We start from the raw sequence: 27,822 nt of genomic DNA on the forward strand, positions 1-27,822 counted from the left end.
AGCTTGTGTGTGAAATCTCTAGTTAAAATAAGGAGCAACATGTGTGCGTCATGAATGGGAAGAAGAGGGCAAAAGGTAGCATGGTCAGAGTCTTCAAAGTATAGAAAACTGCTTTGTTCAGATTCTTACTTAATGTGTCAGAAGTGAATCTCCCTTTTGAAAGAGGCTAGCAGAACACTGAATGATACACCTGTGATGACTTGCATCTGTTTGTAGGAGTTTCAAGAGGTGTTTCACAATTGACTGTATGTTGCAGTCTCCATTTGTCCAGTAAATAGACTAGCGTGGGAGGTGACCTTAGACAACAACTGAAAAAATACTTGGGAAGGTGAAAACTCTTTTACCAAAATATCACTAACAGAGTGTAGTGCAAACTCAGTATTTGTAAGCCTTTGAAAAGAATAAAAGGAACACTGATTTTTGTGGCCTGCCAAACTTTTTAAGAACCATTTATTGGTCAGGTCTCAAAATCAGTAATCTGTTTGATCATGGTTGAGCAGATTACACAGGATACAGTTTTGTTCATTTTGGTATCATCTCTTTCCTAGACTGCTATGATGATTTTCCTGGTTATCTAAAGAACTAGAAAACCTGTCTTGATCTAATAAATGCTGAAAGACAAGAAGATTGAGGTTACAGAATCAAAAATGTACTTAAATGAATCTGTTTCTTAAAAGGATGCTCTACAGAGAATTTTCTTTCCTCTAGGTAATCATTGTATTTTTTTAAGCTTACAGAGAAAACTGAAGTAATGACAAGAAGTTTTGCAACTTTTAAAAATTAATAAACAATATAAAAATGATCATCTTGCTGCTTATAGAGAAACCATGCCATTTTTGGGCCAAGACTGGAGATCCCCTGGATGGAGATGGATTAAAACAGAAGATGGGTGGAAACGATGTGAACCCTTCAGTCACACGCTTCAGGATGGGAATAATCAGCTGAATGATATCAGTCACACTGTGTAAGTTTAACTCATGCAGAATCACTTTTTCTTTTCTAATAGCAGATGGGAAGGCAAAAGTTGACTTTCCATTCAGACTGCAAGTGTTTGTGGTAGATGATATCATCTGCATATGCTAGAGGTATACAAATGCAACCATGTGGCTTTTTCCATTAGTCAGGAGACCCCTGTGAAGGCTGGCTGTCTTTTGTCACTGCTTCATGAGTTGCTTATTTTAGGCAGATGGATCCCATCTTATTTTTCGTGTCTTTAAAAAATAAAACAACAACTTAAAAAACCTAACCAAACAAAAAACTTGTGAAGTACCGTTTAAAGATAACTGATACTTACAAATTGCTAGTGCAACAGGCATATTGAAATGTTACCTGGAAGTGAAGGAAGACTTTCTGCTGATTGGGTGTTGGATTAGGACTGTTTAGGGCAGTCATATAATGCCTTTGCTCCAAATAATTAATGGTAGTTTTATGGTAATGCTTTTAACACAATAAATAGACTATGTGCTCCTGTAGAACAAGTGAGAAAGTATTAGTTAAAAGACGTAATACTTGGGGCAGGTGCCCAGAGACTGGTGTGATAGAAATTTCTTTGGACAAGGATACTTTATACTTGGTTTCTCCACGAAGTACTTCTCAGGGATAGCATTCTTGGCCATAAATTCCAGCATAATGTGCTTATAATGAGAAAACAGAATATTCAGCGTTGTTAGTCCAGTAAATGACACAGTAATTGATCTGACTTAAAGGGAATTCACTGGCAAGCTAGGACTTGCTGTAGTCATACACCTGTGTTTTCTAAATTTGTGAAATAAACTTCAAGAGTGTTATCAGACAGTGAAGAATTATTATTAAGGTTATCTTGACCTGCTGTTTTCTTCATGCTTCCTTTTCTTTCTGTGTTCATCTGTCATTGAGCTTATTTGGACTTCTTTTTCCACAGAGTCTGGCTACTGTGGATACAAAAGATTATGCTTGTCTGGAAGAGTGTTCAGTAAGCCTCCAACATAAAAGTTGCCTTAAATACCTTTGAGAAAAATCTTTTCTTACTTCTTTCTTATATCTTTAATAATATAATTGGCAATTGAAAGGAAATCTAATTTAATTTTGATACCTATTTGCACAGTTACTAAATAATTGCATCTTGCTTTAATGAGTGTTCTTTGGCAAGTATAACACAAATGATCATTGTCTGTGTGAATATACTTAAGACTTTTGCTCTTCTGATCCTAATTATATATGCATATATCTTTTCTCCAGAGAGCAAGATGAGGTACTTTTATTGCTTCTTCAAGCGAAAATACTACACATTTTTTTCCCTTAGTCCTGAAACAACTTAGTATTGAACTCCTCTGAAGTTGTCTTGCTAGCAACAGATTTAAGTCAACTCTTTTTGAAAAGATATGGGCATAAAGTTCAGGACTAAAATAGATACATTAGTTTGAGGAGGCTGGCCATGAAATGTTCTGGGAGCAAAAAAAGTTTTCATGAAGTCTGAGGTGTTTCATGACTCGGGTTTCTTAGGCTAGCTTGCCAGTTTCTCAGAATCCTAATCTCGGGGACCAGCCTAGTCTGCAGCAGATGCCCTCATCTGTAGCGATTTCCCAGGTCCCCACCTTCATCTTGCACTTCTACTTAGCACAGACAAACCACAGTATATTCTGTGGTCCTTCCCACCACAAACACCCCCCTCCCTTACTTCTGCTTCTGTCTGTTCAGTTAAAAATGTATGTTGTCCCAACTTAGACTACAGAATTCAAGTTGGTACTTCTTGGCGAAGTAGCGCTACTTGGGAGTAATTTCATTACATCTTGCACTTTGGATCTGTGAGTTAGCCTTTGCTACTAAACTGCAATTAATCTCTATTTGCACAATATTATAGAACAGTTCGGGGTGGAAAGGTCGTCTGGGGATCATGCTCCAAACATACTCAAAGCAGTGCCAAGTGAGGTCAGGTTTTATAGGACCTCACCCATTTGAGCTTTGTGCATTTCCAAGAATGGAAATTCCTCTCTGGGTTCCTTTCTGTTACCCTCACTGTGATTTTTATGTTTTGGTTTGTTTGTCATCTGTCCCTGTTGGCCCACCACCAATATAGTAAGAATTTCTCTGACCACAGATTGTGTCTATTACCACTTGACTTATTACTGCCTACCTCCTCTAACCTTACGCTCTAGTTCTTATTTATACCCTCATATTAGATATTGACAGTAATGACGTTTCCCTCCACCAGCACCTCTTAAAACTGAACAAGCTTAGTTCTCTTACACTCATGCATCATGTGCTCTAGTACCTAATCACCTTGGTAACTCCCCGCTGGATTTGTTCCAGTATACCAATGTTTTTATTATTGTGTTGGGGAGCCCCAAACTAGATACAGTACTTTAGATGCAGTTTCTCAGGCCAAATAAAGGGGGAGGATTGCTTCTTTCAATCTGCAGGAGACCCTTTAATTATCTAAGACCAGGGTGAAGTTGGCTTTATACAACACAAGGGCACAGTGCTGACCTGTGTTCTGACTGTTATTCACAAGGGCTCTGGCTCCTTTTCTGCAAAACCTTTTCCTATCCAGTCTGCACCCAGCATATACCCAGGCGTGGGATTCTTCTGTTCCATCTGTAGGGCTTCGTACTGCAGTGTGTTGTGTCTTGATGGCTGGTTCTCTGTACCATCCGAAGCTATTTGGAAACATATCTTCTGTATATTGGATAGATAGCTCAGCTTAGGATATTTGTTAACATGGTGTAGCACTGGCTAAGAATGAGGCTTGATAAAATGTTTCCTTTTTCGTGGAAGAAGCATAGTAAACAAAACATAAGTACTTATTTGCCTCTTTAAACTGCCCTGTTAATAGGGGTGATGATGTGCGCCTGTCTGGTTGTCCTAACAGGGTTTTATTTATTTTCACCCATTAAATGTCATAATATTTTTCACCAAAATATTCTGTAGAAATCTATGCTAAAGGGAGTACTTGAGTATTGTATTTTAGGGAGCAGTTACAGCAGTTTTCCCTTAAAAAGAAATAAATTCAAGTCAATGTAATTGACTGAAACCCTCTTTCCTTTTACTTGTATTATTTTCTGTGAGAGAAAGTATGGATAGTTACTTGCCAAATACTTTCTCTTCAGAATTTAGGAAGGTCTAATTGCAAACAGATTCAGAAATGAACCTTCAAGACATGTAAATAACTTAAATTGAAGCATGTAGTATTTGATTAGTCATCATTAGTCAGTGCCTTGGTGAAACCATTTGATGAAATTAGTCAGAAATGGTGGATCTAATGATAACTGTGCTTGAACAAACATAATCACTTGTGCAGGAATATTTTAAATTCTTTGGAATAATGCTTCAGTAGTTGCACTTAATTAAGTTTCATTTACAGGAACTGAGATGGGAAAAAATGAGAGGCTGCCTTCTGTAGCTCTTGCTTATTTGGATAATTAATATTTTTATGTAAGTGAAGAGTGCCTTATATCCAAGGTAAACGGTAGCTGGAAATGCAGTTGAGGCAGTGCTCATTAGAGCTCTGTGGGCTGAATGTCAGCCACCACTACGTGAAGTTTGTATCTATAAATTCTAGCACAGATATATATTTCCCATGTTATGGCACTGTGTCCGTGAAGCTTGGTGGGGGAGAGAGAAGAGCACTGCCTTACAGAATTGTATGTAACTACCTGTCAGAAACCTGCAACTGAAGAGTAAAGCTGTCTTATGCTTTCCTTTTGAAAAATAATCAGACTAATAAGATTTTATCATGATGATGCTCCTTTTTTGTGCGTTAGACTCATATGAACTACTTGCTCTGGCAGGGTAGTCATTTGAGTCTGTGGTATCTCTTGTCTAATTCTGTAAGTGAGATACAGTGCTCACAAGAGTATTTTTGGCGCTGGATAGAAGTCCTTGGATTTGAATCTAGTCTTAAATAATTTTGGCATTTTACAAATATATTGTAAGGTCATTTTGTGCAGGCGCTTTGAGTCTATTCTAAAACACTTAGTGTGTCTCTGTATGACTTGAGGGCATTCCTTCTTCCATGAGAAAAGAAGCAAGGGGATGAGGAAGAATAGCTGGGAATTTGGATAGCCCTGTCAAGTTTTCCAGCATTAAGTGTTGTACTGAAGAGGTTATTTAAATGCTCCTATGAAATTGCATTTTTGAAAAAGCTGAAATTCTTGCATGTTTTATGTAGCGTATTGTAGTTCTAAGGTTGCCAGGTACTTTGCTCTTAGAAACTTTAGAATAACTTCTTATGTACTCATCATCAAGACAAGAAAGTAAGAATAACTGTAAATTTGCATTCACATGTCATGTGCAGTGTTATGATAAAAATGTTAAATTAAGGCTTCTGCTACACCATGTGGCCTGTGCAGGACTTGATTCAGTTTCTTCTTAGCTTGGTGTTTGGGGTGGGGTGGGTGGATGGAGGTGAGCAGATAGGCAGTGGTTGCTTTAGGACAGGTGTCCTCAAACTACGGCCCCCCAGGGTCCTCAATCCGGCCCCCGGTATTTACAGACCCCCCCGCCGGGGTTGGGGGTGGAACCAAGCAGCCGCAGATGACTGCCTGCCACTTCATCCGCACGCCGGCCCCCTGGTTAAAAAGTTTGAGGACCCCTGCATTAGGAAATGGTGGAGCAGCTTTGGTACCCAGCCTGTATTTCTGTCCCATTCTTCTGATGCCTGTGGGACACTTGCTTTAATTCTTGGGAAGAGACGTAAAAGTTTGTCAGGAAGAATGGTGATGGTTATAGATCAGTAGAGAAATATTCTCCATGTGAAGTGGAACAGAACATGAGGGAATAAAGCCTCATGTGAGAAGATCCTCAGAGATCACTAACAGTCAAATTTGTTTTTTCTGTAAAATTACATGAATTCCAGGAATGTCACAGGTGATTTTTGAATGTAATACAAGGGTGTTTGAAATAGGCCTCTTCATCTTCACAATTCCTTGTATTAATTGACTGCCCTTAAGCTGCCTTTGAGGGGTATGGGTGGGCTTTAAATCACTTAAGGTGTGTTACTGGTCTAAATTGCTTTCTAAGAACACTTCCTCTCCAGTAACAAAAAGAATCCTGCCAGATTAACCCTCCTTGTCTAAAGCAGGCCTTCAGGAATGCTGCCTCCCCTTTTCTCCCCTTTGCACTGGGTTAATGAGAATGGATGTGTTTCTGTATCAGGCCTTATCTCTAGTCTTGTATCTGTTATTAGGATGATAGAGCTAGGTCTGGGAACTTTGGACTCTATTTCTGATTCTGCAATAACTTCTCACATGACGTGGCAATGCAGTCAATATGCTCAAACATAATTAAATTAATGATTTTAGTGAGCTTAAATTTCCTTTATAGTAGCTTTGGAAAAAAACCCTTATGAATTGAAATGTTACATAATGCTGGCTCCTGCGCTTGGGTTGCAACAACCCCATGTAACACTACAGGCTGGGGGCAGAGGGGCTGGAAAGCTGCCCAGTGGAAAAGGACGTGGGGGTGCTGGTTGAGGGCTGGCTGAACATGAACCAACAGTGGTGGCCAAGAAGGCCAACAGCATCCTGGCTTGTATCTGAAGCAGTGTGGCCAGCAGGACAAGGGAAGCACACCTCAAATCCTGTGTTCAGTTTTGGGCCCCTCGCTTCAAGTTTCTTTATATGTTTTCAATATATCTAGATAGTGTGAGTGTCTGTATATATACACATGCAACTATGTCTATCTATACACTATATATAAATTAGTATAGTCCTCAGTGTTAGGTTATGTAGTTAACTGTCAGAAGTGACATAGGTATAGTTGAGGCCTTCTGGGAAAGAGGGGACTAGACCTCATGGTTCTTGATGCCATACAAATCATTGGTAAAACAGTACTGTGAAAGCTGCGTTATGTACGGTGTAGGATTCAGGCTTTTGTTAAAAGACTGACTTTGCTCCAAAGTTGACAGTAGTGAGAGAGATGTCTGTATTTGGCTTTCTGTGTTTGCAAGGGTGTGTAATAATTCTCCACTGACTTTTACCTGTGGGCACAGTTTTTCAAGGCTTGGTTCATTTCAGATAATGAATTTTTATACACCAGAGCTTTGCAGACAGCCAGTTGTCCAGGAGGTACTGTCTCCTCAGTAGTCCTTCCTAAATGTCAGTAATGATTTACAAGATACCTATTGGGAAGATACTTTTGTGTATTTAATCACTATGGCATAAAATTTCAACCCCCCTGGGAAGAAAAGAACAAGACCGCTTCTCTGAAGATACATGCTGCTATATACCATCAGATAGACAAGCATCATCAAAAATACGGTATTTTTTTTTCCAGCTGGCAGACTTTAATGCAGAGAATTATAAGCTGTATGCATCTTAAATATTTAATCACTGCTGTTCTAATAAATGTGTTTATTTCAGCATCATAACTGGTGATGATGAGGATGAAGAAATATACAGTACTGAAGATTGTGAGTTTGCAGCCAAGAAAAGGAAAAAAGATCATTTTAGGAGTAACACAGATTCACAGTGTAAGGCTGGGTTTTTTCATTTATCTTGGACTATTACAGGTTCAGCAAAATTTTATAATAGCCATTCAGTTATATATATCTACAGAGTAGCTTTCTGAATTATGTTTACTTTTATATTGGCAACAAATTCTGGTGTCAGATGTGATACATGTTAATTGAACTGTAGCATTGATTATCTACTGTGTGATTTTATTATATTTTTTCTCCAAAGATTCAAAGGTAATTCATTTAAGAATAGTAATTTCTGAATAATAAATATCTTCTGATAGTGATCACTATTTTGGTTTTGGGCTACTTTTAGATTAAAATCTTCTGGATGCTTATGGAAGCTTCTGCTTACTAAAGCAGCTATCTTATTTTTGCTTAATTCAAATTCTGATTAGTGGTACAACTCTGAAATCAGTTCATAAAAAAAAAATACCTCTTTTCATAATACCTATAGCTCTTGGTAAAGACTTTATCAGTGTTGAATTTCTTGAAGAAAAGTCCCTTTTTCTAAAAAAAATAAAATATGAAAGCCATTTTGTCTGTTATCATTTTTAAAAGATGACCTGTACTTTGGAATGCAAATGTGTATGACAGTAAGCAAACAGTGAAATTGAGAATTTGGTAGAGTAGGGGTTTTTTTCTTAAAAATAAAAAAAAAAAAAATGATTCGCAACTTTTTGGTGTTTCTAATGCCTTGATCTTGAAATGACCTCCATTATTTGTATAATTCCAAAATTTTAACAGAGGTGGTCTTGCAGTATCCTGCAAGCTTTCCTGGGCTTGCCTGAGCTTAAAGTATTTTGAAAGATTCAAGTGGCTGTACGTAAGAGCATGCTTTCGTTTGACAATATACTAAATTTCTGAAAGCTGAAGATCTGCCTAGTTGCCTTTATTTATCTTGTATAATTGAGTTCGTTGCACTATTCTGCAACTAGTTGAACAAAGTGGATGTGCAGCAGGCACATTTACAGAAGACACATTAGAGGGGTAGAGCGGTCAGGGACAAAAAGATAGCTTGTTTTCTGTACTTTTCTGTGTTAAGTGGGAAGGAGCCTGTTAGATTAAAAAAAAACAGAGGTTTTGTAGGAGAAATTAACTGTTGTTGGTACACAGTTGACAAAAGTTGTGCAACATCTGCCGATTGTGTGACAAATCTTGTGTTTGATTTAGAAAACTACTTAACTTTTCCTATATTTTTTTAAAGTACCTAACTTGTGCAAATTTGTAGTCATCCTTTTCAGCCTTTAAAACTTCCTTTGTTAAAACTCTTCTACCAGCTCTCCTATGTTATGAAATGTTTTATTGAGGATGATGTTTTCTTCATTTTCTTTCTAGAAGGCATTACCTAAAGTTGAAGCCTAAAAATGCTTGTATTTTTATTTTAGGTTTTTATCGTGAAAAATGGATTTATGTTCATAAAGAAAGCACCAGGGAAGTAAGTCCTGCATACTGTGGGTCAATTCCTACAATCTTTCTGCTTTTTAATCAACAAATAGTATATTGAAATAATACATTTGTGCTGTGTGGTCTTAGGGATTATGTTCAACTCTTTCTTCATTGTCAACGTAGTATACCTGCATGTGGTGAGGCAAAGACAGCTAGTAAAGTGACTTTCATGTAGGTCACTGTGGTAGAGATGTGGGAACTTGCAAGGATGGACATACAGTTGTCTGCTACTTCTCCAAGCCTGTCTGTCTCTATCTGTACTGTGCGTGCCTTTGAACTAAAATCGAAAGTATTTGCAAAACCAGGGTCACATCTCCAAAGAAGGTGTTTGCAGGCAGCTGCCTGATGTTTTTGAATCTTTGTGTAAGTTTTGAATATAAATAAAACTTCAGTTTCAGACTTTATCTTTGTATTCCACAAAGTCTAGATGCTGTCAGTTTGGGATACAAGCTGTATCAGTCAATTATAAAGGGAACATGAAAGATCTTGGAATGACCTCTTGGAAAGCCAGGAGTTAAAATACATCCATTGTATGTAGAGATAACCATAGGAATCGACACAGAACTGGAACTCCAACTTGAAGACTGTTTATCTGGGGTGGGTGGAACTTGGACACAGATATGGATGTCTTTCATCCACACAGTAATGTCAGCCAGGAGAGAGGCAAGAAGGTGAGTGTGGTGATTGTAGCCATGCAGGCAAAGTTGGCTTTGCATTTTGGAGCTGAGACAGACCATAACGAGCTTTGTACTCAGGAAGAGCACAGTGGTGTGGAGAGAGCTTACATAGAAGAGGCACTGGAAGGCTTCACCTTGCAGGCCAGTGACCTGGAGGCTGCCCTTCTCCATTTGAAGGGTATTACAAAGCCTTTCACCAGAGTGATAGCCCTGTTTCCCAGTTTTATCTTCATCTGTGATAGATGTAGTTACTTACATTGGTCTGCAGAAGTCTCGAGCATGCCTTTCCCTTTGTGCCAACTCAAATTTAGGGTAAGAAGGAAGGGGCAATGACAGACTGTCACCAGTCACTATGGTGTTGTGAATTATAAGGTTGTTAATTTAAGTTTTCAAACTACGTTCAGGCCAAAACACAAACTGGTTAAAATCACTCATTGCTGTTCTTCATAACCTGTATGTTGGGATTATTTTTTTTTTCCTACTTGTGCAGAAGTTGGTGTACTAGTGGTATGTGATTATTTGCTTGGGTTTCTTATCCATTCAGAGAGAGGGCAAAGTATTTTGGTGCACAAATTAGGTTATTCTTGTGACTGCTGTTGTCTAATAATTGACAATTCACTTCTGTTTTTAAAAAATAAAACAAAACCAGGGATGGATAGAATTAATCACCAATCTTTTCAAGTAATTTCTTGTATAAATTCTAAAGCTTAGTGTAAGAAGTTAAAAGTGAAGAATGAAAAAAGAAGGAATAAGCATACCTGAACCAAAAAGTTCAGAACAACAATTTACAGTAATCTAAATAGAGATTCTAATTTTTCTCACAGTTTGTAACCTTACTTGATTTCAAAATGGCTGTCTTGCAGCTAGGATACTTATTTTCCCAAGTGGGATACTGAATTTTAGGGCAAAAAGACAAGAGTAGGAATGTCTTGATAAGAAACACATGAAATATGCTATGGGAGAGCACTGAAAATAAAAAAAAAACCCGAACAAAACCAAAACATTTGCAGATGCTTAAGAAAAATTGTACCTAAACTTGTAGTACACAGCAAATAAATTCTACATGTTGAGGTTATTTGTTCTTCCAGTCCCAGGAAGTAGCTCTGTTCCTACCCTCAAATGTGAACATAAACTCTGTCAGTTAATGCTTATAGTTGTAAGCTCGGAGTGCTGTACAAACAAGCTCTACCTTGTGCTGAGGCAAATGGGGAGTGTGATAGCCATGAGAGACTGCCAGCATTGTGGCCATGCAATAGTGGAGTATATTCCTAGGACACCCAAATACCAGTGATTACAGATTGCATGATTAGTATGAATTTAAAGGCCTTGCTGTTAAGTAATATTGCCTATATACCAGTTAGTTACAAATAGCATATCTGGATTCATTTGTTCTAAAAGAAATTACATAAATCTTCATTTCAGATACATTGTATTTCAAGGGAGCATGGTATACATAAGCATCAGTTGCATGGCAGAGTGTTTTTCTGAATATTTTCCTCAATTTTCTTTGTTGTTTCTTCCCATTTAAAATGTATTTATTCTTCTTCTCAGAGACATGGCTATTGCACTTTGGGAGAAGCTTTTAACCGCTTAGACTTTTCAAGTGCAATTCAGGACATCAGAAGGTTCAATTATGTGGTCAAAGTAAGCTCTTTATTTTATATGTGTATTTTAAAAATGCATTTGACTATGTGCCTGTGTGTACAAAAGAAATAATTTTGCACTGAACAGCTGATGATTTGTGACTGTATAAATAACCTGTTCATATGTAATTTATACTGCGTGAAGCAACTTTTAAATAGAGTAATTTTTCTTTGGTGAGAACTCATTATTGCCCTCTGAAAGCCTATGGCTTGAGGAGGATGGTGTTGGCCAGTATGCTGTGTATTTACAGGGAAACACTGATGGTAGTTTCAGTTGTTCATCAGCCTGGGTAGTGAACTTTTTTTTTAAAGGCAGAATAATTCCTATACAACCAAAAATAGCAAAGTATAATGCATCTTAAATATGCTTTACTACATCTTACATGCGCTTAAAATAGCAGTTTTCAGAAGAATACTTGATGTGCAAATATTCTTCAATTTGTTTCTTTTTCAGATTCTTAACAGTCCTATGATTCAATGCGCACTTTTTTTTTTTTTTTTTTTAAATCTACAGCAAGATATATATGCATTTAACTTTGTTAACATTCCTTAAAACTTGAGACTGCAGCCTGAACTTCCTCAGTGCCTAACCAGCTCCCCACTTGGAAGTACCTGTTCTGGGAAATACTGATCTTTTTCTAGCCCCAAGTTTTTTTGTCATCTAACTGGAGGTAGTAAAATGCATGTTTCAACTCCTAGAGAAGCTCAAAACGTGAAGCGTATCAGGACCAGAGTTTGGCTTGATGGTGAGGCTGTTCACAAGTAATGTAGTGGTTGGAGTGCATCCAGAACTTGAAAAGGCACAAATCAGAATTATGTACCAGGATAAACCCCTTTCCACTAGAGCAGGGGTCCTCAAACTTTTTAACCAGGGGGCCAGCACGGGGATGAAGTGGCAGGCAGTCATCTGCGGCTGCTTGGTTTCCCCCCCAACCCCGGCGGGGGGGGGGGGTGCGGGGGGGTCTGTAAATACCAGGGGCCAGATTGAGGACCCTGGGGGGCTGTATCTGGCCCACAGGCCGTAGTTTGAAGACCCCTGCACTAGACCATGGGGTATTTGGAGAAAATATATATTCTACCCATCTTTGTGAAGCTGAGACAGTGTATTATGCTTCCAGAAAACAAGAGATGTTGGAACAAAGGAAACAGAGGAAAAAGGATTTGCTTCAAGGCTAGCACTTGTGGTACTTGCCTGTTTTAGTCTCATTGTAGATTTTTTGGTATATGTATGCATTTTGATTTAGAACATTGCTTTTTAATGTAGTTTTGGGAGCAGAAACAAGAACCTTGATCTGTCCCAAGACTTTTCATCCTCAAACAGCAGGAAGAAAAAAAAAGCACCTAAAAAAGGTGATCTGTCTTATAAATGGTGTCAGCTTCAAGTGTCTCACTTGAATAATAAACAGGTAGAATGAATCCAGAACTAGAATTTTACATTATTTTTAGATGCTGCAGTGCCTAAGCTGGGTTGCTCAAAACAGTTGATCGGAACAAAGTGCAGTGTCTAACATAAGTGCATTAACCAGTTTCTCTTCTGTTTGCCAAAGAATATAAAATGGCTGGTTAGTTAGCCAGGCTTAAGATTGTTGAGAAAAGAGCAATATTTTAAAATTCAAAAACTTTGCTTTCTGATCCAAACCATTACTAAAGTAATGGTAGACCCTAAGAAGTTAGGGTAGATTTTAAAATAGCAGGAAGACTTCCAAAATCCTTTTAACATTTGAGAATTTATTTAAAATTTTAAAAACTTTAAATTGCTTTACAGTTATAAAAATCTATTTATATCTTTGCATCAGTTCCTCAGAGGTTTGATTCTCCAAGTAACTAAAAACCTCCCAGTCATTATTAAAAGTTGATGTAGATGTCTGCTCAGGACTTCTTTAGGGTGGGCAGTGGAGGGAGGAGGTAGGTTCAGCTGTTTTCCTGTAACTTTGTGCTGTAGTATAACGGTAGCTTTTTAGCTGTTGTGTCTGATATATTGAGTTTGATACAGATGGGTTTTTTTCAAAATGTTTCCATTTGAATAAACAGTTGATCCATTCCAAGTTATCTCTAGTAGACAACATAAGCCATGGCTACACATATTGGTAAGACTGAACTTGTGTCAGATTGTTGTACTTGTGGATCTGCTGAAATTGTCTTAATACTTGCATATTAACCTTCACTGAAATTAGAAACAAATTCCACTTGGCTGATTTTAATAAAGATTCCTTGATTTGATCTTTAGTCTGAGTGACATAAATGAATATTTTTTTTTCAGTTAATCAAGAGAAATGTACATACTTGTGGCAAACTGCCAGAAACTTATAGGTGTGCGCTAAATTATTAATCAAACTAAAAGGCTTTGAAAACACCAAGAAGGAGGTCCTGATATCTAGTCTCAAAAACTGTATAAATAATTACTTGTATTAAAATACATCAGGAGACTTATTTCCTCCTTTCATAGCACATAGTGTTTTGTCAGGGATCATGCAGAGAAGCCAGAAGGAACATTATTAAATCAGGGAGAGAACAGGTGTATTCACTCATCCTCCAAAGGAAAATTAATGTTGAGTGTAGTGTCAAATCAGTATTTTAGAAATGAAGATACAAAATAATTTTTGGCAGGCTTAGTATTTGTTCACTCTCTCTGCTAATAGTTGATGCTGTCCTACAAAGCACAGCTCTGCTGGTTTGTGTTTTCAGCACTGTAGGGGATGCTGGTTTCTGCCCCTTGCTTTCCCTTTCTGATTTATTGAGAACACTTGTTTTGAACTCAGCATTATGAATAACAATTGTAAAGCTCAGTGCCATACTTCTAAACATTGTGATACTGTCATAACATCGAAGTCTCTCTTAATTCATACTAAGAGACCATTTTTTTGTTGAAGAGGCAATGGGCCTTATCAGCTACAAAACTGAATCTAAAATGTAAAAGCCAAGGCGTCAGAATGGAGCAAGGGCTGCCTCTAGTACCCATAGCTTGACATTCATGTGCAGCAAGAACTTAAGCTGTTCTGGTTGTTTTCCCCTAGGCCATTCCTTCTGTTCTCACCACTCTTCTGTTCACAGTGGTTCCAGAGAAATGTTTGGACAGCTAGGAGATCCTTACTATATAGTTAAGGGAACGTTACTAATACAGTATATATACAGCTCATTATTACATTACTGTGGTTTCTTCTGCCAGGGCCTTGAATGTGGGAGTAATAGAGAATTTTTCCCCTCAGTTTAGGTAAAATACAGCATTCCTCTCCATGAGCAGAAGGTAGTGCACTGAGTCCATCACTCTTCAGTTTGACCAGTATGACACTTTAACTCAGGAATTGGAAATCTGGTAGTTGGTATTAGTTCATAGTGATGTTCCTGGCCACCGAATTTTTCAGAGGGTTCAGGACCCAGCCACATCGAAGACCACATTTCTATTTGTGAACCTCCCTCTGTTTTTACATTAGAGCACGTGACACATTGTCTTTATAAGCTGCATCACAGAGATATAGTATTTGTATGGTATTTTGAAAATGTGCATCTCTTTGTGAGTTGTTCATGGGATGCCAGTGGGAATACCTGAAGCTTTTTGCATTTGTCTTTGTTTTCTGAACTCTGTAGTTAAGCTTTCACGAAATTTCAGGGCTCTGAGCTGTTGTAGATGAATGTAGGTACTGAAAGTGTGTATTCGAAACCGTCCTTTACTTCTGTCATTCTGAGTTTTAATTCTTTGTCCTAGCTTTTGCAGTTAATTGCAAAATCCCAGTTAACTTCACTGAGTGGTGCAGCGCAAAAGAACTACTTTAACATTTTGGACAAAATTGTGCGGAAGGGTAAGACCTAAGGTTTTTTAATTACCTTATTCAGATTGAATTGCTGTGACTAAGCTATCAGTTGATTTTAGTTTCTTTTTGTTGGCTTTATTGTCGTTGTTACATTGTGAGACAAAGCAATATAGCATATTTAATTAGTGAAAAGTTTGATACTTCCCATTCCACAGCTGCAATAAGTTGTTTTCTCTTGATTATTGAATCATTTCTGTTGAAACAGATTGGTGAAGTTAAATGAGAGTTAGATTCTGTTCAGAAACTGTTGTCCACTATTAAATTACACTCTTTATGAAATGTGAAAGCTTTTAAATTAGTAACATTTGTTTTTCAGTTTGCGTGAGGTACTGAGATGTAAAGTACATAACTGCTTTTCCTTATTGTTTATTTAAAAAAAATAGTGAGAAAAACTTTCTGGTAACCACAGAAACAACAAATGGAGGTGTAATACTATCAGATCTGAACAGAAGAAAATGGATTTATAACTAGTTGTTCACATTTTAAACGCATAGCATGAAGTGCTACATCAAATTTGCCTGTGAAGTTGTGAATTCTTGATCTTGCACTTATGGAACAGTATTAATGAATATGGTGGTGGAAATCAGGCAGCTAGTTGCACACACACAGTTGAATTTTAATTACTTAATCTAAAAAAGTGTTGATTAGCTGAAGCTAACTTTATTAGCTTGGTTAACTGAGTTAACCAAAATTGTATTTGGTTTGCTTTGTTTTCCAGTCATGGAAGACCAATATAATCCACGATTAATCAAAGATCTTCTACAGGATCTGAGTTCTACTCTCTGTATACTGATTAGGGGAGTAGGAAAATCTGTGTTGGTAGGGAACATCAATATTTGGATTTGTCGATTAGAAACTATCCTTCTGTGGCAACAACAACTAAAAAACCTTCAGATGAACAAGGTATGTTAAGTCATGCTAAAAAGTAATGGGGGAGGGGAACTATATGGAACTTTGGTTTATGATTTATAAGTGAACAGTTTTAGCTGTTTGTTTTTACAGAAGTAATATGAAATTAATTAAAGGGAATCAACTTAATTTTCTAACATTTTAATAGCTCTTTTGTAATGAGGGCTGCTACATTGCCTGTTTTGCTGGTTTGTGGTAAAGCTGTATAGATTTAATTGTTTTTCTCACCCAAATAAATTTCAAAATGTGTGTCTCTAGATTGTTAGATAGAGATGGAGAAAATACCAATTTCTAATTCCAAAGTAAATGTTCTGCTACGGGGGGGGGGTAAAAATCTAAAAGGAATTTTAGAGGTGGATCAATAAAACAGAAATAAAATATTCAAGTAGCAATTTTACAGCTGTATTCATTAGCACAATTGCTGTTTGTGAAAAAAGGATAATGACTTCAGCATCTGGATTCTAATCGTGTAACTTCATTCAAAGCATGTGGTATGCACTGTTCCAAGTTTTTATAGTGAAGACTTTGATGATAAGCAGGCAATTTTTTTAGCCTGTCTGCATTACTCCTGGAGGAAGAAATGCTGCAAGATACTTGCTCACAGTATAGCCACACAACTGTTTCATCTGTTTGCTTTCACCTATGAAATTTTGAAATTCTTGCTGCGTGTGCTGTCTGTCTGAATAGAACAGCTAATTTTGGAATAGAAAGGAGAAGTTGGGAGCCCAGTCTCAGCTGTTTTCATAAGCCAAGCAGCCATAGCATAGACAGTTTTGAGACACTGCGGTTGCTGCATTTGTTTCTTTCCAGTGTGACTCTTCAATCTGAGCTGGTTTACTTTGGTTGAAATAACTGATAAGAAATTTTGCATCTGTAGTGCGCACATATTCCAGAACAGCACGATAATCTCAGAGATGTTTATAACAGATGACACTATGGAAAGATTGTAAGTGAGATGAATGGTTGTGAAATAAACTGATAGAAGTGAGAGCCTCTAGAGTACAGCTGCTGTGCTGCCAGCACCTTGCGACTAGGCAGCTCAGCTTAGGTAGGGCCAGCAGCTACTACCCACACTCCCTCCTTCACCAGCTGGGACGTTGCCTCCAGGCGCGTTGGGCTTTGTGCCATCTGACAGTATAGCTCCAGGTTGAGTCATGTAGGAGTTGTGCTGTAGGTTACCCTGTTAAAGTTCAGCAGAGGTGTATGCTCTCAGTTCAAGCTTTCTCGGTGCTCTGGTCTGTCATCCCTTGCAGAATTCCTCATTTATATATGAGGGGAACTATCTCCAGACATCAGAAATTAACATCTATTCTGTCTCTGCCTTTTTCATATTTTCATTATGTATTTCTGCTCTTCAGTCTTGTATTCTGTCCTCTAGTTGACTTAAGGCAAATTGACATGTGCTCTGTTTCTCAATAAAAAATAATTTATTATAATTAGTTATTATAAATAACTGGTTTATAATTCTATTACAGTAGAGTTTTAGCACACTTCTCTCAAAGATGGAATTGAATATATCATAGTTTTAAAACTATACGCTTGAACTGTTTTCTGAGAACAGAATTGTTTTAAAATTATTTGAAATTTAAATAAAGAATTAGGATGTGTTTATTTTAACAGTAGGAAATGTATAAGTTGTAAAGCTACAGTCTCTAGCTTTTTCTGTACCTGTACACATTGTTTTCAACAGCAGCAGTTAAAGAATAATGGTAGCCAAGTAATCAAAGTATCACAGAATTAACCGTAGGTATTACTCAATGGTTCTGTACAAACTAAACTAGAGACATGAGATACCTCTAAAGTAAGAATCTTATTTGTACCTTGTGCTGTCAGGATTTTGTAGTTAAAAAGTCTTCAACTCTTTGTTTGTTTGTTTGTTTTTTGTTTTGTTTTGTTTCCAGCAAGTCAACAATGGTCTTACGCTTAGCGATCTCCCTCTCCATATGCTGAACAACATCTTATACAGGTTCTCTGATGGCTGGGACATTATTACTCTGGGTCAAGTGACCCCAACTTTGTACATGCTTAGTGAAGACAGACAGTTGTGGAAAAAACTCTGCCAGTATCATTTTGCAGAAAAGCAGGTAATACTCTGTAATTTGCATAAATGTGGCCCTTATCTTTGCGATATGGTATACTAATAAAGGAGTGTGAACTCACCCTTTTTGAAGTAAAAATGCAAGTGTGTGGTAATAGTGAAAATGTCTTTTTGGGGCCTTGGTTCATACTAAAAATTGTATTCAGCATGCCTGTGAGTTTGAGATAATTATCAGACTGTGTCCTTGCATTATTTTAAAAAATGTCTGCTGTAAGATAATTTTTTTTAAAACTACACAGTCCCCAACAAGTGCAGTAGAGGATACCTCTAAGGTGTTTCTAATTTTAGTACCTAAAGTAGAACTTCTTTTATTAACCAAGGTAAGTGGACACATTGTTCAAACTTTTGGGCTATGTGCATGTCTGGTGGAACCAAAATTGGGATTTTGCAAAAAAGAACAGAACAAATTACTCAAATTTTGAAACTAAGAACAAAAGAGAAATTAATTTTCTGTGCCTTTCTCATAAAAGGTATTAAAGCAATCTAGGAATGCCTTCAGAACTGTTGTCATTTTCTGACAAGTAATGTATGCTGGGATAGTATCAGACTAGGTGAAAATAAAGCTATGAAAATAGAAGTTACCTCATCAGAGCTGGAGGAAGAACTTTAAAAACCTAGTACATTCCAGACTGGAGAAAGTGAAAATCTGCATTCTTAAATCTGAGAGATTGAAGTGGTACTGTTTGGTTTGCGACTACCAGATTAAGTACTATTATAACAGGAGAGGTAGAAGTGAAGATTAATTAACTCATGTGCAGTTGCCCCAGATAAAAATTTTGGTGAGATGAAAGGCTTTAGAAAGAACTTCATGGAGAATATAGACAGCCAAAGGCAAACTGAAAATCCCTCCTACGGCAGCAGCTCTGAAGAATGCGAGGTGAGGTGTTAAGGGTAAATTTAAGCTTAATGTAGCAGTTGGGTGGATTTTGAGGCTAGGGTGAGGTAAGCTCTATTGAACAGTGACAAAACTGGTTGGAGAGGAAGCTGTTATACAAAGGTAATGCTGGGAAAAAGATGACTTAAGCATTTTGGTAGAGTTGGCTAGCCTTGTGCCTTATAAAGGACACTTGGAATGCATTAGAAACACTGTATACTAATTGTTCACAATTAATTTCTTACTAGGTTATTAATGATAGAAATCTAATTACTTTGTTTTCCACTATCAAATTCTGCTTTCTCTGTTTAAAAGTGTGCTACCTTAATAAGCTACAGAATTGTATTGGGTTGGTTTTCCTGTCCTCTGCAGTGTATTTGTTGAACCATTGAAATGCCCACAAAAACATATTTGAAGTCTGAAGAGCGCTTTTGGAAAGAATGAGAACTCTACACAGGGAAGCTATTATGAAACTAAGTGAAGTATAGCTGAAGGCAGGCAGGGCTGTTCTCTTCATTTAGGAGTTGTCAATGAAGAGAGCCCTTAATGTATTGGCATTGATCCACACTGAGCAGAACAGAAGCCTTTTACAAATACATACTTAATAAACCTTGGCTGTGTATTAAGCTGTGGAGAAATAGCCATTGTGCATCAGCTAATCTTTATTTGCAGATTATGTCCTCAAGAAGTACATCAATCACTGATTAATGCTATCCTTCTGGAAAGATAAGTAAATGAGAAAAATAATCATATGTATACTTTCAAAATGAAAGAAAAAGAATTACTCAAATCTATAGTTACTGTCTTAACAACCACCATTTGAAATGCACAGTAATTTAAGAAAAAATCTCATTCCTGAGTGTTTTTTTATAAGGTATAAAAGTAATCACTTACAGCGTCATTGTTTCTGTTACATGGTTCTTGACTATAATTAGAATCATTTCAAGACAGTAGAATTAGATTGGCTGTGTATGGCCTACTTGGCAAATGTGCACCCTTCTATTTTTAGTGGTTTACCTTCCATTTTTTTGTGGCTAGATCTCTCTCGCTGCTTTGCATAGACATGTGATGTCAGATTATTGACTTCAAAGAATTCCAGTTACAAAACTTCAGTTTAACTACCTTCCCCCCACTTCCCAGTCCTTTACCTGATTTGACTAGTTCTTTAACAATTTTAAAGCTTTAATTTTATGTCTAGTTTTGTAGGCATTTGATTCCATCAGAGAAAGGTCACATTGACTGGAAGCTGATGTACTTTGCGCTTCAGAAATACTACCCAATAAAGGAACAGTACGGGGATACCTTGCATTTCTGTCGACACTGCAGTATTCTGTTTTGGAAGGTAAGAGCTTTAAAATAGATAATCAGAAATAAGTTCAAACAGCTACAGGTGATCATCATCAGCTTTCTCATGTAAACTTATGTAAAATGTGATTAGACAACTAATATTTAACCCTTCTAGAAGTTTTATAGATATTAAAACAGTATTAAATTCCAAAGTAATTCTTTATCTGGCATTCTTGCCTCTTGTTGGCTGATAACCTCAGTACTTAGAATTGCAAGGAAAAGTGTCATGTGGAAAGAGTTGCACTGTGTCATCTTGTATCTATTTACTCTTATGCGAAGTTTTAGGAACTTGTGGGAAGTTAGCCATTTTATGACATCCCTTTTCTAATGATGGCATGGCAATCAATTTATCACTAATGAGAACTTATTACTGTAGTATTCCTACCACATTAGTGTAAAACTCTGTATTTTTATAGTCTTGCTTCTGTCCCCTGTGAAGCTTGGAGGAATGTTTTAAACTTCATTCAGAATGCATTTTACATTGATTTTGATGTTTACCATGAAGCATGTTCTGTCTTAGAATGATTTTAATTTCTGTAGAGCATTTTCATGTTTAACTTGTGTGTAAACACATATTCCTGCTTTTACTTTGTGTTGCACCATAATCTAGCCTTCTAGTTAGTGAGACTTCTTTAATTTTGCAGCTCAAAGGCTAAATATGGGTAATGCTAAGTGGACAACAGAGCAAGAAACGTTTCAGAAATCTTGGAAAACACTTATATTCTAATTCACAAAAATAAGTTGCTCTTGTGTCATCTTTCTGTGATTGAAGAGGAGTTGCTTTTTTTGTTTTAAAATTAGGCTGCTTAACAGGATAAGCTAGCTTTCATAGAAGTAGCATGTTGATGTTACCTTGAAGTTGGATGTTCCTGATATCACAGGTGCCTTTCCAGGTATTAATATGTTTTGCTAAATTAATAGTAGGAAAGCAGGTAGTCGGAATTGGCTTCTGCTGGGAAAAGCTTGGGCAATTGCTGAAGAACTTGTGTCAAGAATGACTAAGAGCAATTCAAGAGAGCCAGGGAGCTATTGGAGAGGGTCCAGCGGAGGGCTATGAAGATGAGGGGACTGGAGCATCTCTTTTACGAGGAAGAGCTGAGAAAGCTGGGCCTGTTTAGCATAGAGAAGAGCAGACTGGGAGAGGGGATCTTACTAATGTGTGCAAGTGTCAAGAGGATGGAGCCGGGCTCTTTTCAGTGGTGCCCAGCAACTAGATGGGGGGCCACAGGCAGAAACTGCAACACAAGAAGTTCCATCTGAATATGAGGAAGAACTTCTTTCCTTTGAGGGTGCCAGAGCACTGGCACAGGCTGCCCAGAGAGGCTGTGGGGTCTCCTTTTCTGGAGGCATTCAAAACTCATCTGGACACAATCCTGTGCAACCTGCTTTAGCGGGGGGTTGGACTAAGTGATTTCCAGAGGTGCCTTCCAACCCCAACCATTCTGTGAATCTGTGAAATACATTGTTAAACAAATTGATTTCTGCACAATCAGCATCTTATTGGCAGGGACACAAAGAGGTTCACCATTGGTCTGAAAAAGTCCTCTGTTTACAGGGCAATGTGAATATAGTAGTGCTAGTCACTGAGTTATGTGGGGGGAAAAACAGTTCTGCTTCTTCAAGTACTTGTATCTATATCCTCTCCTAAGCTTTCTAAAGGGAGATGAGAAGCAAAGTGGGGGGGCTGTGAGACAGGAGGTACTTTATTAGTTCTAGAAAAATTCTGCGATAGGTGAAAATACTTCATTCAGAATGCATTTTACATTGATTTTGATGTTTACCATGAAGCATGTTCTGTCCTTGAGGATGATTTTGTTTTTATCAGGCTTTGACAATTTATTCAAGCTTCAGTATCATACTTGATTAGCCAGATTATTAGATTAAATATGTATATGAGTGGTTGACATATAATTGTATCTGTAATGTACAATTTTTTGTTCGCAACTGAAGCTTTTACTCTACCTAATTCCATTGGGTGTATAGTACAAAAACCCATAAACCAAACACCAAAAACTTTAAAAGAGAAATTACAGTTACTTTACAGAGGAAAAGTAGCAAATGTTTGAGTTTTGAAACAAATGAAAGCACTGGGTCCTTCAGTTTATAACATGTAAAAATTTAGTTTCTTCTTTTAACGGTACACTTCAAAAATCAGGCAGCTTTAGCTTTCAAGGGCATTCAGAAGAACTTCAGGCAAAGTGAACAGTTCTTGGTATTTCACTTTTTTTTTTTTTTTTTTGTTCTCCTATCACTTAAGAACAGAGCAAAACATTGAAATAGTTGCAGAGGGAAAAGTAATTAAGTGAACAGGGCATGAAGACTAGCAGAGCTTAATTTCTTTTAACTTAGCTGTGTTAAAGCTAATAAGGAATGTGACTGCTCTCCATAAATTCTTCTCAGAGACAGAGAAGGGATGAATAAACTTTAGACTACTTTGGGAAACTGTTTAAGTTAAGGGACACCCTTGATGCAAATCAATTGTAGAAACTAGTTGTGGGTAAATTTATGCTGAGAGTTAAGAGTTTCTAAGAACCGAAGCAGTGAGGTTCTGAAGCAGCCACAAAGCACAGGCCAAGCTACTGATGAGCAGAATTTTCATCAGTTTATGGAATTGATAATAGAATGTAATTACTGGCAATGTGAGAGGTATGCACACAGAAAATTCTTTAAGTCCTGCATTTTGTGTCCTTTCAAGAGCTTTTCAGGAAGCAGCACTTGCATTCCTGTATTTGTTTAAAACCTGTGACCATAGTAATGTTAAATACAAGGAGGAGACTCCCAAGTTCATTGTAGGAAGTGATGTAATGGAGCGTCTTGTACTCTTCAGTGTTACAGGGAATGATTATCAGAAACTCTTCATATTGAATTACTGTCTTTGAGAAGTGACTTCTTGGTCCGTGATGAAAGTGAGAAAAATACATAATTGTAGTAGTGTAAAAGTAATGGCAAACTAATTATTAACTGATGCCTCTGTGAATGCTTTTTGTGTATACTGTTTCTTCTGTTCCACTAGGCAACATTGCAGTTGGGGGCAGCTCTTATTTTCTTAGCTCACTCAGTAGCACATTTGAGTTATCCTAGAGGTGGTCAGAGAAGCTGAAATACCTTTTCTTCTTTCAACATCCAGGGCTTCATGTAAAATAGTGTAATTGTTTTGCATAAGTGGTATGCTTCACACTTGCTTTTAGTTGTTCTGGGGCTTGTGCTGGGTTCTTCAGCTGCTTGTGATTTGCCACAAGAATAAGACTATTTTTCTAAATGGCGTATGAACCTTAGCCTCAATAAACCTTAACTCTGCTTCTTTTACTTTATGGCTCTTCCTCCTGCTTCCTTCTTCATGATCTGAAAGGACTACCACCTTGCTTTGTTACTCAAGGTATTTCTTGTGTGTCTCATCTGTTTTCAGTGCTTACTGTTCTGTAATGTCAAAGTGAATAACGTGTTCATTTCTAATTGTTTGATACTCTGTTTTCATTTTGTTTCCCCACAACAGTTTAGCAACAAGAATACTTTTTTTCTTGTTTTTCTATTGGATAAGGTAGTGATGACTTTCCATCTCAGCTTCTCATCAGAATTCTATTTTATTATTGACATACTCCCTGTTAACGACATTTAAACTAGGAACCATAGGTGCATGGTGCCAGTGAGATCAGCTAGATTTTGCTAAGAAATGAGTTTTCTGCATTCATTGTTATAAACTGTTTTTGCAGTCCCTGCTGTATTTAACTAAGTACTTAAATCTGAAAAGAGTAACGTGAACCTCAGATAACTTTCTGTAACGCAAAAGTACTAAACCTGATTTTACTCCACTTGGAATGCTGTAGTCATACATAGTTCTATGAAGGAGTCTCTCTGAAAAGAAGTTCCCAAAATAGTCTGCATTGTGACTTGGGAGAGTGGAAGGAGGCAATTATACCATTGCTTTCCGAATAAAATAATGGTGGAAATAACTACACAGAAAAGGACTGTAGCTCCAGAGTTGTTATGGGTGCTTCTTAATGTCCAGTTACGATAAAATTTGAGGAGGAGAACAACTACAATTGCCAGTAAATGTGGTGAATTTTCTTGTTAATTTAAAAGAATTCTGTTTTAGCTTTAAGTAGGTACATTGAAAATAAGTACAATTTAAATTATTATTAAATGCAGTTTCAAGGGAAATACACTTTTCTTTGAAGGAGGAATACTCATAATTACAGGAAAGTTATGATTCTTCCTTTTCAGTCCTCATCACTTTTTTTCCCCACTCTAAAATTGCTGGGTTTGTTTTTAATTAAAAATTTTTAAAACATCTGTTTCTACTGTTGTTTTTAATAACTTAAAACCCCAAGAACTGATCTTACTGAGTCTTATTGGACCTGTAATTCCTGACCGAGCAGAGCTTTCAAAAGCATTTTTATGATGATGTGCAGAACAACAAAGCAGATACCATGTTACAAATTCAGTCTGAAATATTTAGGAGTATAAATAGGCGCTAAAAGAGGATAAACTCTAGCTTCTTTTCCAGAATCCTAATTCTGATGGTGTTTTTTGTGGAAGCTAGGGAAGTAACGACAGAACATTGACATGGCAATGGGTGGAGATGATAGTTCATTAGCAACTCCCTTTAAGAGTGTTTTCTGCTGTGGTGTATCTCTTCCTTGCAGATGTCATCTGAAGATGAAGGTGTTAGGTTTAATGCTTACAGGTTTAGTCTTCTGTTCTTTTTTATCTGCAGCTTCCCAAAACAGGCAGTTCTACCCAGGGACTAATCTATTTGTCTTCTCTTTTTTGGCGTTTTTCCCTTTGTCATGAATGTGACAACTGGTTCTTGGGTGATGTTAAAGGAATTATTTAAAAAAAGTGAGAGGATGAGGAGGTGATATACATAATATTTTCATGTTGTCATCTATAGACTTAATGGAAAAATACAGATAATATATCTATAGATATTTTTATTGGAAAAGCTGAGTAGGACTTAGAATGTGTTTCACCTAAGTGCACTGGTGTAGCAAAGACTTTGGATGGGAATGTGGCATCTTTGCCAGCACTTCCCTTATTTCAGTTTCCACGTGAGAAGAAAAAATTATTTACAGGTTCTTTCCTTCTATGTACTGAATTGCACGTGTCTTCATTTCTTTCATTTCCGTAGGAAATGAAGTTTGCAGTCGTCTGTGATCTACTTACCATATATTTACTCTGGTTTTCTTGCCCCACATGGTAAATTCACCAACACTGATGGAAAAGGGAGGGGAAACCCCTTAAAACCTGAGGAGGACAGTTTCTGAGCTTTAATATTATTGATAAATGTGTTTAACCTGTCCACTGAACTGTCAGGGACCTTCTTCTCATTACACCTCTAGCATTTCCTTCCTTTAGAGGGTTCTAATAAGGTGCACAACTGAACTTTTCATTTGAAGAGGAATTTGAATCTTAAATAATCGGATAATTGTGCTGAGTTCAACTTCCTGCAATAATCCTATAGAAAACACTACAGGCTTAGTGAATTTGTAATGACAAAGCCTTTCCTGTCCATCTTCTAGATTCCTAACTTGCCTGGGTGCTAACTTCTGTTGTAAGGCAATGCTTTCAGGTGGAGAAAAGGTAGAAGTGAAAGAGGAGAAAAAAACGTTGGGGGGAAAAAGGAAAACAAGCAAGGCAGAAAACCTCTTATGACTGAGACTTCAAACAAGTCAAAAAAGGTTTTTTTGGGGAGGAAGTGTGTGCTGTGCTTCACTTTGAAAGCAAGAAGTTAATTTTCTACCCTGAAGTAATAGTTGATTTCAGAGTTTAATTAAACAAATAATTTAGGTTCATACATTTATGAAAAAATAATGGATAAGGATTATGAAACTTTTTAAGAGCTCTGATTCAGGTTCTGCTTTTGGTAGGAGGGGTTGGGTTTTTTCCAAAACCTGAAGCTACCACAGTCAAACTGGAAAGGCTTGCTTTAACAGCTTAGTCTGAAACAGTTAAAGAAAATAAAAAGAGCAAGTTCCTATCAGTTTGTTTACAGTGGAAGTAGTTCCATGTGCCCATATGTGAATTTTTGCCGTTTGTTTGTTTTAATTGGGGGTGGAGGGAGATTTTGGGTATGGAAAGAGAACCTAACTTTTTTTTTCTCCTTCATTTTGCAGGATACAGGACACCCCTGCACAGCCAGTGATCCGAACACCTGTCTCATGCCAGTATCTCCTCAGCATTTCATAGATCTCTTCAAATTTTGAGATGTTCGGTAGCTGTTCTGTGTTTGTGGCCATTTTTGTGAAGAGTCAGGCAGGATATACTATGCCATGTGTGCAATATATTTAAGTGTAATGTTTTGTTGTAGCTTAAAAAAAATAAGATGGGGGAGATTATCAGTCGGGTTTATTTGGTGTCTTGTTTTTGTGCAGAGAAGAGCTGAGGGGGAGACATCTTTCTTTGTCAGGAAATCTGCAGTGGGCTTTTTCCAAGTCCAAGACAGACCATTTTAATCTCAACTTTAAATCCATTCTTTTGACGCCTTAATAGTTGGTTAAAATTATGTGGGGGAGTTGTGAAAATCTGGGGAGAGTTAAACTACTCTTACTGAGACCAAAGGAGGGGCTTTTTTATTGTTTTAATCCTTTAAGCCACTGTTTTCAAAACACCTCCATATAATTTGCACTATTAGAAAGAACAGGCCAATATTCTCTTGGACTCTTAATACATCAGTTACCAAGGTGGCATTAATCATTGTGAGCTAGTAAATAAATATAGCTGTGGCTTTACCTGTTGTTGAAACTATGAATGAATGAAATCAACCGATCTTGGTACATAATTATGCAAAAATATTTATTTTTCTTAAGGACTTCTTTAAATATATAACCTATCTTGGCACATTCCTGCATAACTCAAGAGACAAATCTGGGGCTACTGGGAAGTGCACTTTTTTTTTTTATGGTAGCTACAGTTTACATTTATAGTTTGGTATGTCTACACATACAACTGGATCAATTAATCTTCTAAGAAGACTACATTATTGAAATGTAATGAGAATGGAGTTGCTTGTTTCCAGACTGGTACAGTGGCAGGAGATTATATTACCAACCGAGGTTCTAACCTGACAAGTCTTTACAAGTTATGGGAAACCCTGAAAGTCGGTCTGAGCTGAAGCACCTTCTGTCAAGGTAATCAGATGATAAATTCTCCAGGAAGCTATTTTCTTCTATTCTGGAGAACAAAATTAATTGTTTGGCTTAGGCAGGTAAAGGAAAAATTAGGGAAGTTCTGGGTTTGTCAATGAAATTTAACAAATATGTAATGTACTATATTCTGCACTTGCTTGTTCTGAATCTAGTTTTGTACAGCGTAATAAATCATGGTTTTTATCTATTATTCCTAGGAGTCTCTTGTGCATAGAGATTAATCAGTTCAAATTTGCGAAGATCTTTCTACAACCTGTCCTCAGTAGTAATGGGTAATGGAATGAGAAGCATACAAGCAGTCAAAGTGCTACCGCTTTTCAGTAATTGGTTGTATTTGCACTTTTTTTAATAGGACAGATGGACTGTTAAGAGGCTGCATGAGAAGAGGGGTATATTTATTTCCTCAGGAGATAGTTTTATTCACTTTAACTTAAATGTC

The 27,822-nt window shown here is 37.2% G+C and overlaps 1 protein-coding gene across 5 annotated transcripts in view; it reads left to right on the forward strand.

Moving 5' to 3' along the window:
- Positions 1 to 27,573, forward strand: part of FBXO25 (F-box protein 25) — a 29,782-nt gene extending 2,209 nt beyond the window's left edge. The window contains exons 2-12 of one of the 5 annotated variants that reach the window (XM_055810851.1): positions 821 to 964; positions 1,901 to 1,951; positions 7,338 to 7,447; positions 8,821 to 8,870; positions 11,110 to 11,202; positions 14,905 to 14,998; positions 15,729 to 15,913; positions 17,821 to 18,003; positions 20,090 to 20,233; positions 23,588 to 23,614; positions 26,352 to 27,573. In XM_055810851.1, coding sequence (XP_055666826.1) covers positions 828 to 964; positions 1,901 to 1,951; positions 7,338 to 7,447; positions 8,821 to 8,870; positions 11,110 to 11,202; positions 14,905 to 14,998; positions 15,729 to 15,913; positions 17,821 to 18,003; positions 20,090 to 20,233; positions 23,588 to 23,614; positions 26,352 to 26,441 — 1,164 coding nt within the window. In that variant the 5' untranslated portion in view covers positions 821 to 827 and the 3' untranslated portion in view covers positions 26,442 to 27,573. Of the gene's footprint in view, positions 1 to 820; positions 965 to 1,900; positions 1,952 to 7,337; positions 7,448 to 8,820; positions 8,871 to 11,109; positions 11,203 to 14,904; positions 14,999 to 15,728; positions 15,914 to 17,820; positions 18,004 to 20,089; positions 20,234 to 23,587; positions 23,615 to 26,351 lie in introns of those variants that run through there. The other 4 variants (XM_055810852.1, XM_055810853.1, XM_055810854.1 and 1 more) reach the window with 4 other exon arrangements.
- The last annotated feature ends 249 nt before the right edge of the window (positions 27,574 to 27,822 follow it).

This window comes from Falco peregrinus, chromosome 7, assembly GCF_023634155.1.
Source record: "Falco peregrinus isolate bFalPer1 chromosome 7, bFalPer1.pri, whole genome shotgun sequence".
Taxonomy (NCBI): Eukaryota; Metazoa; Chordata; class Aves; order Falconiformes; family Falconidae; genus Falco; species Falco peregrinus.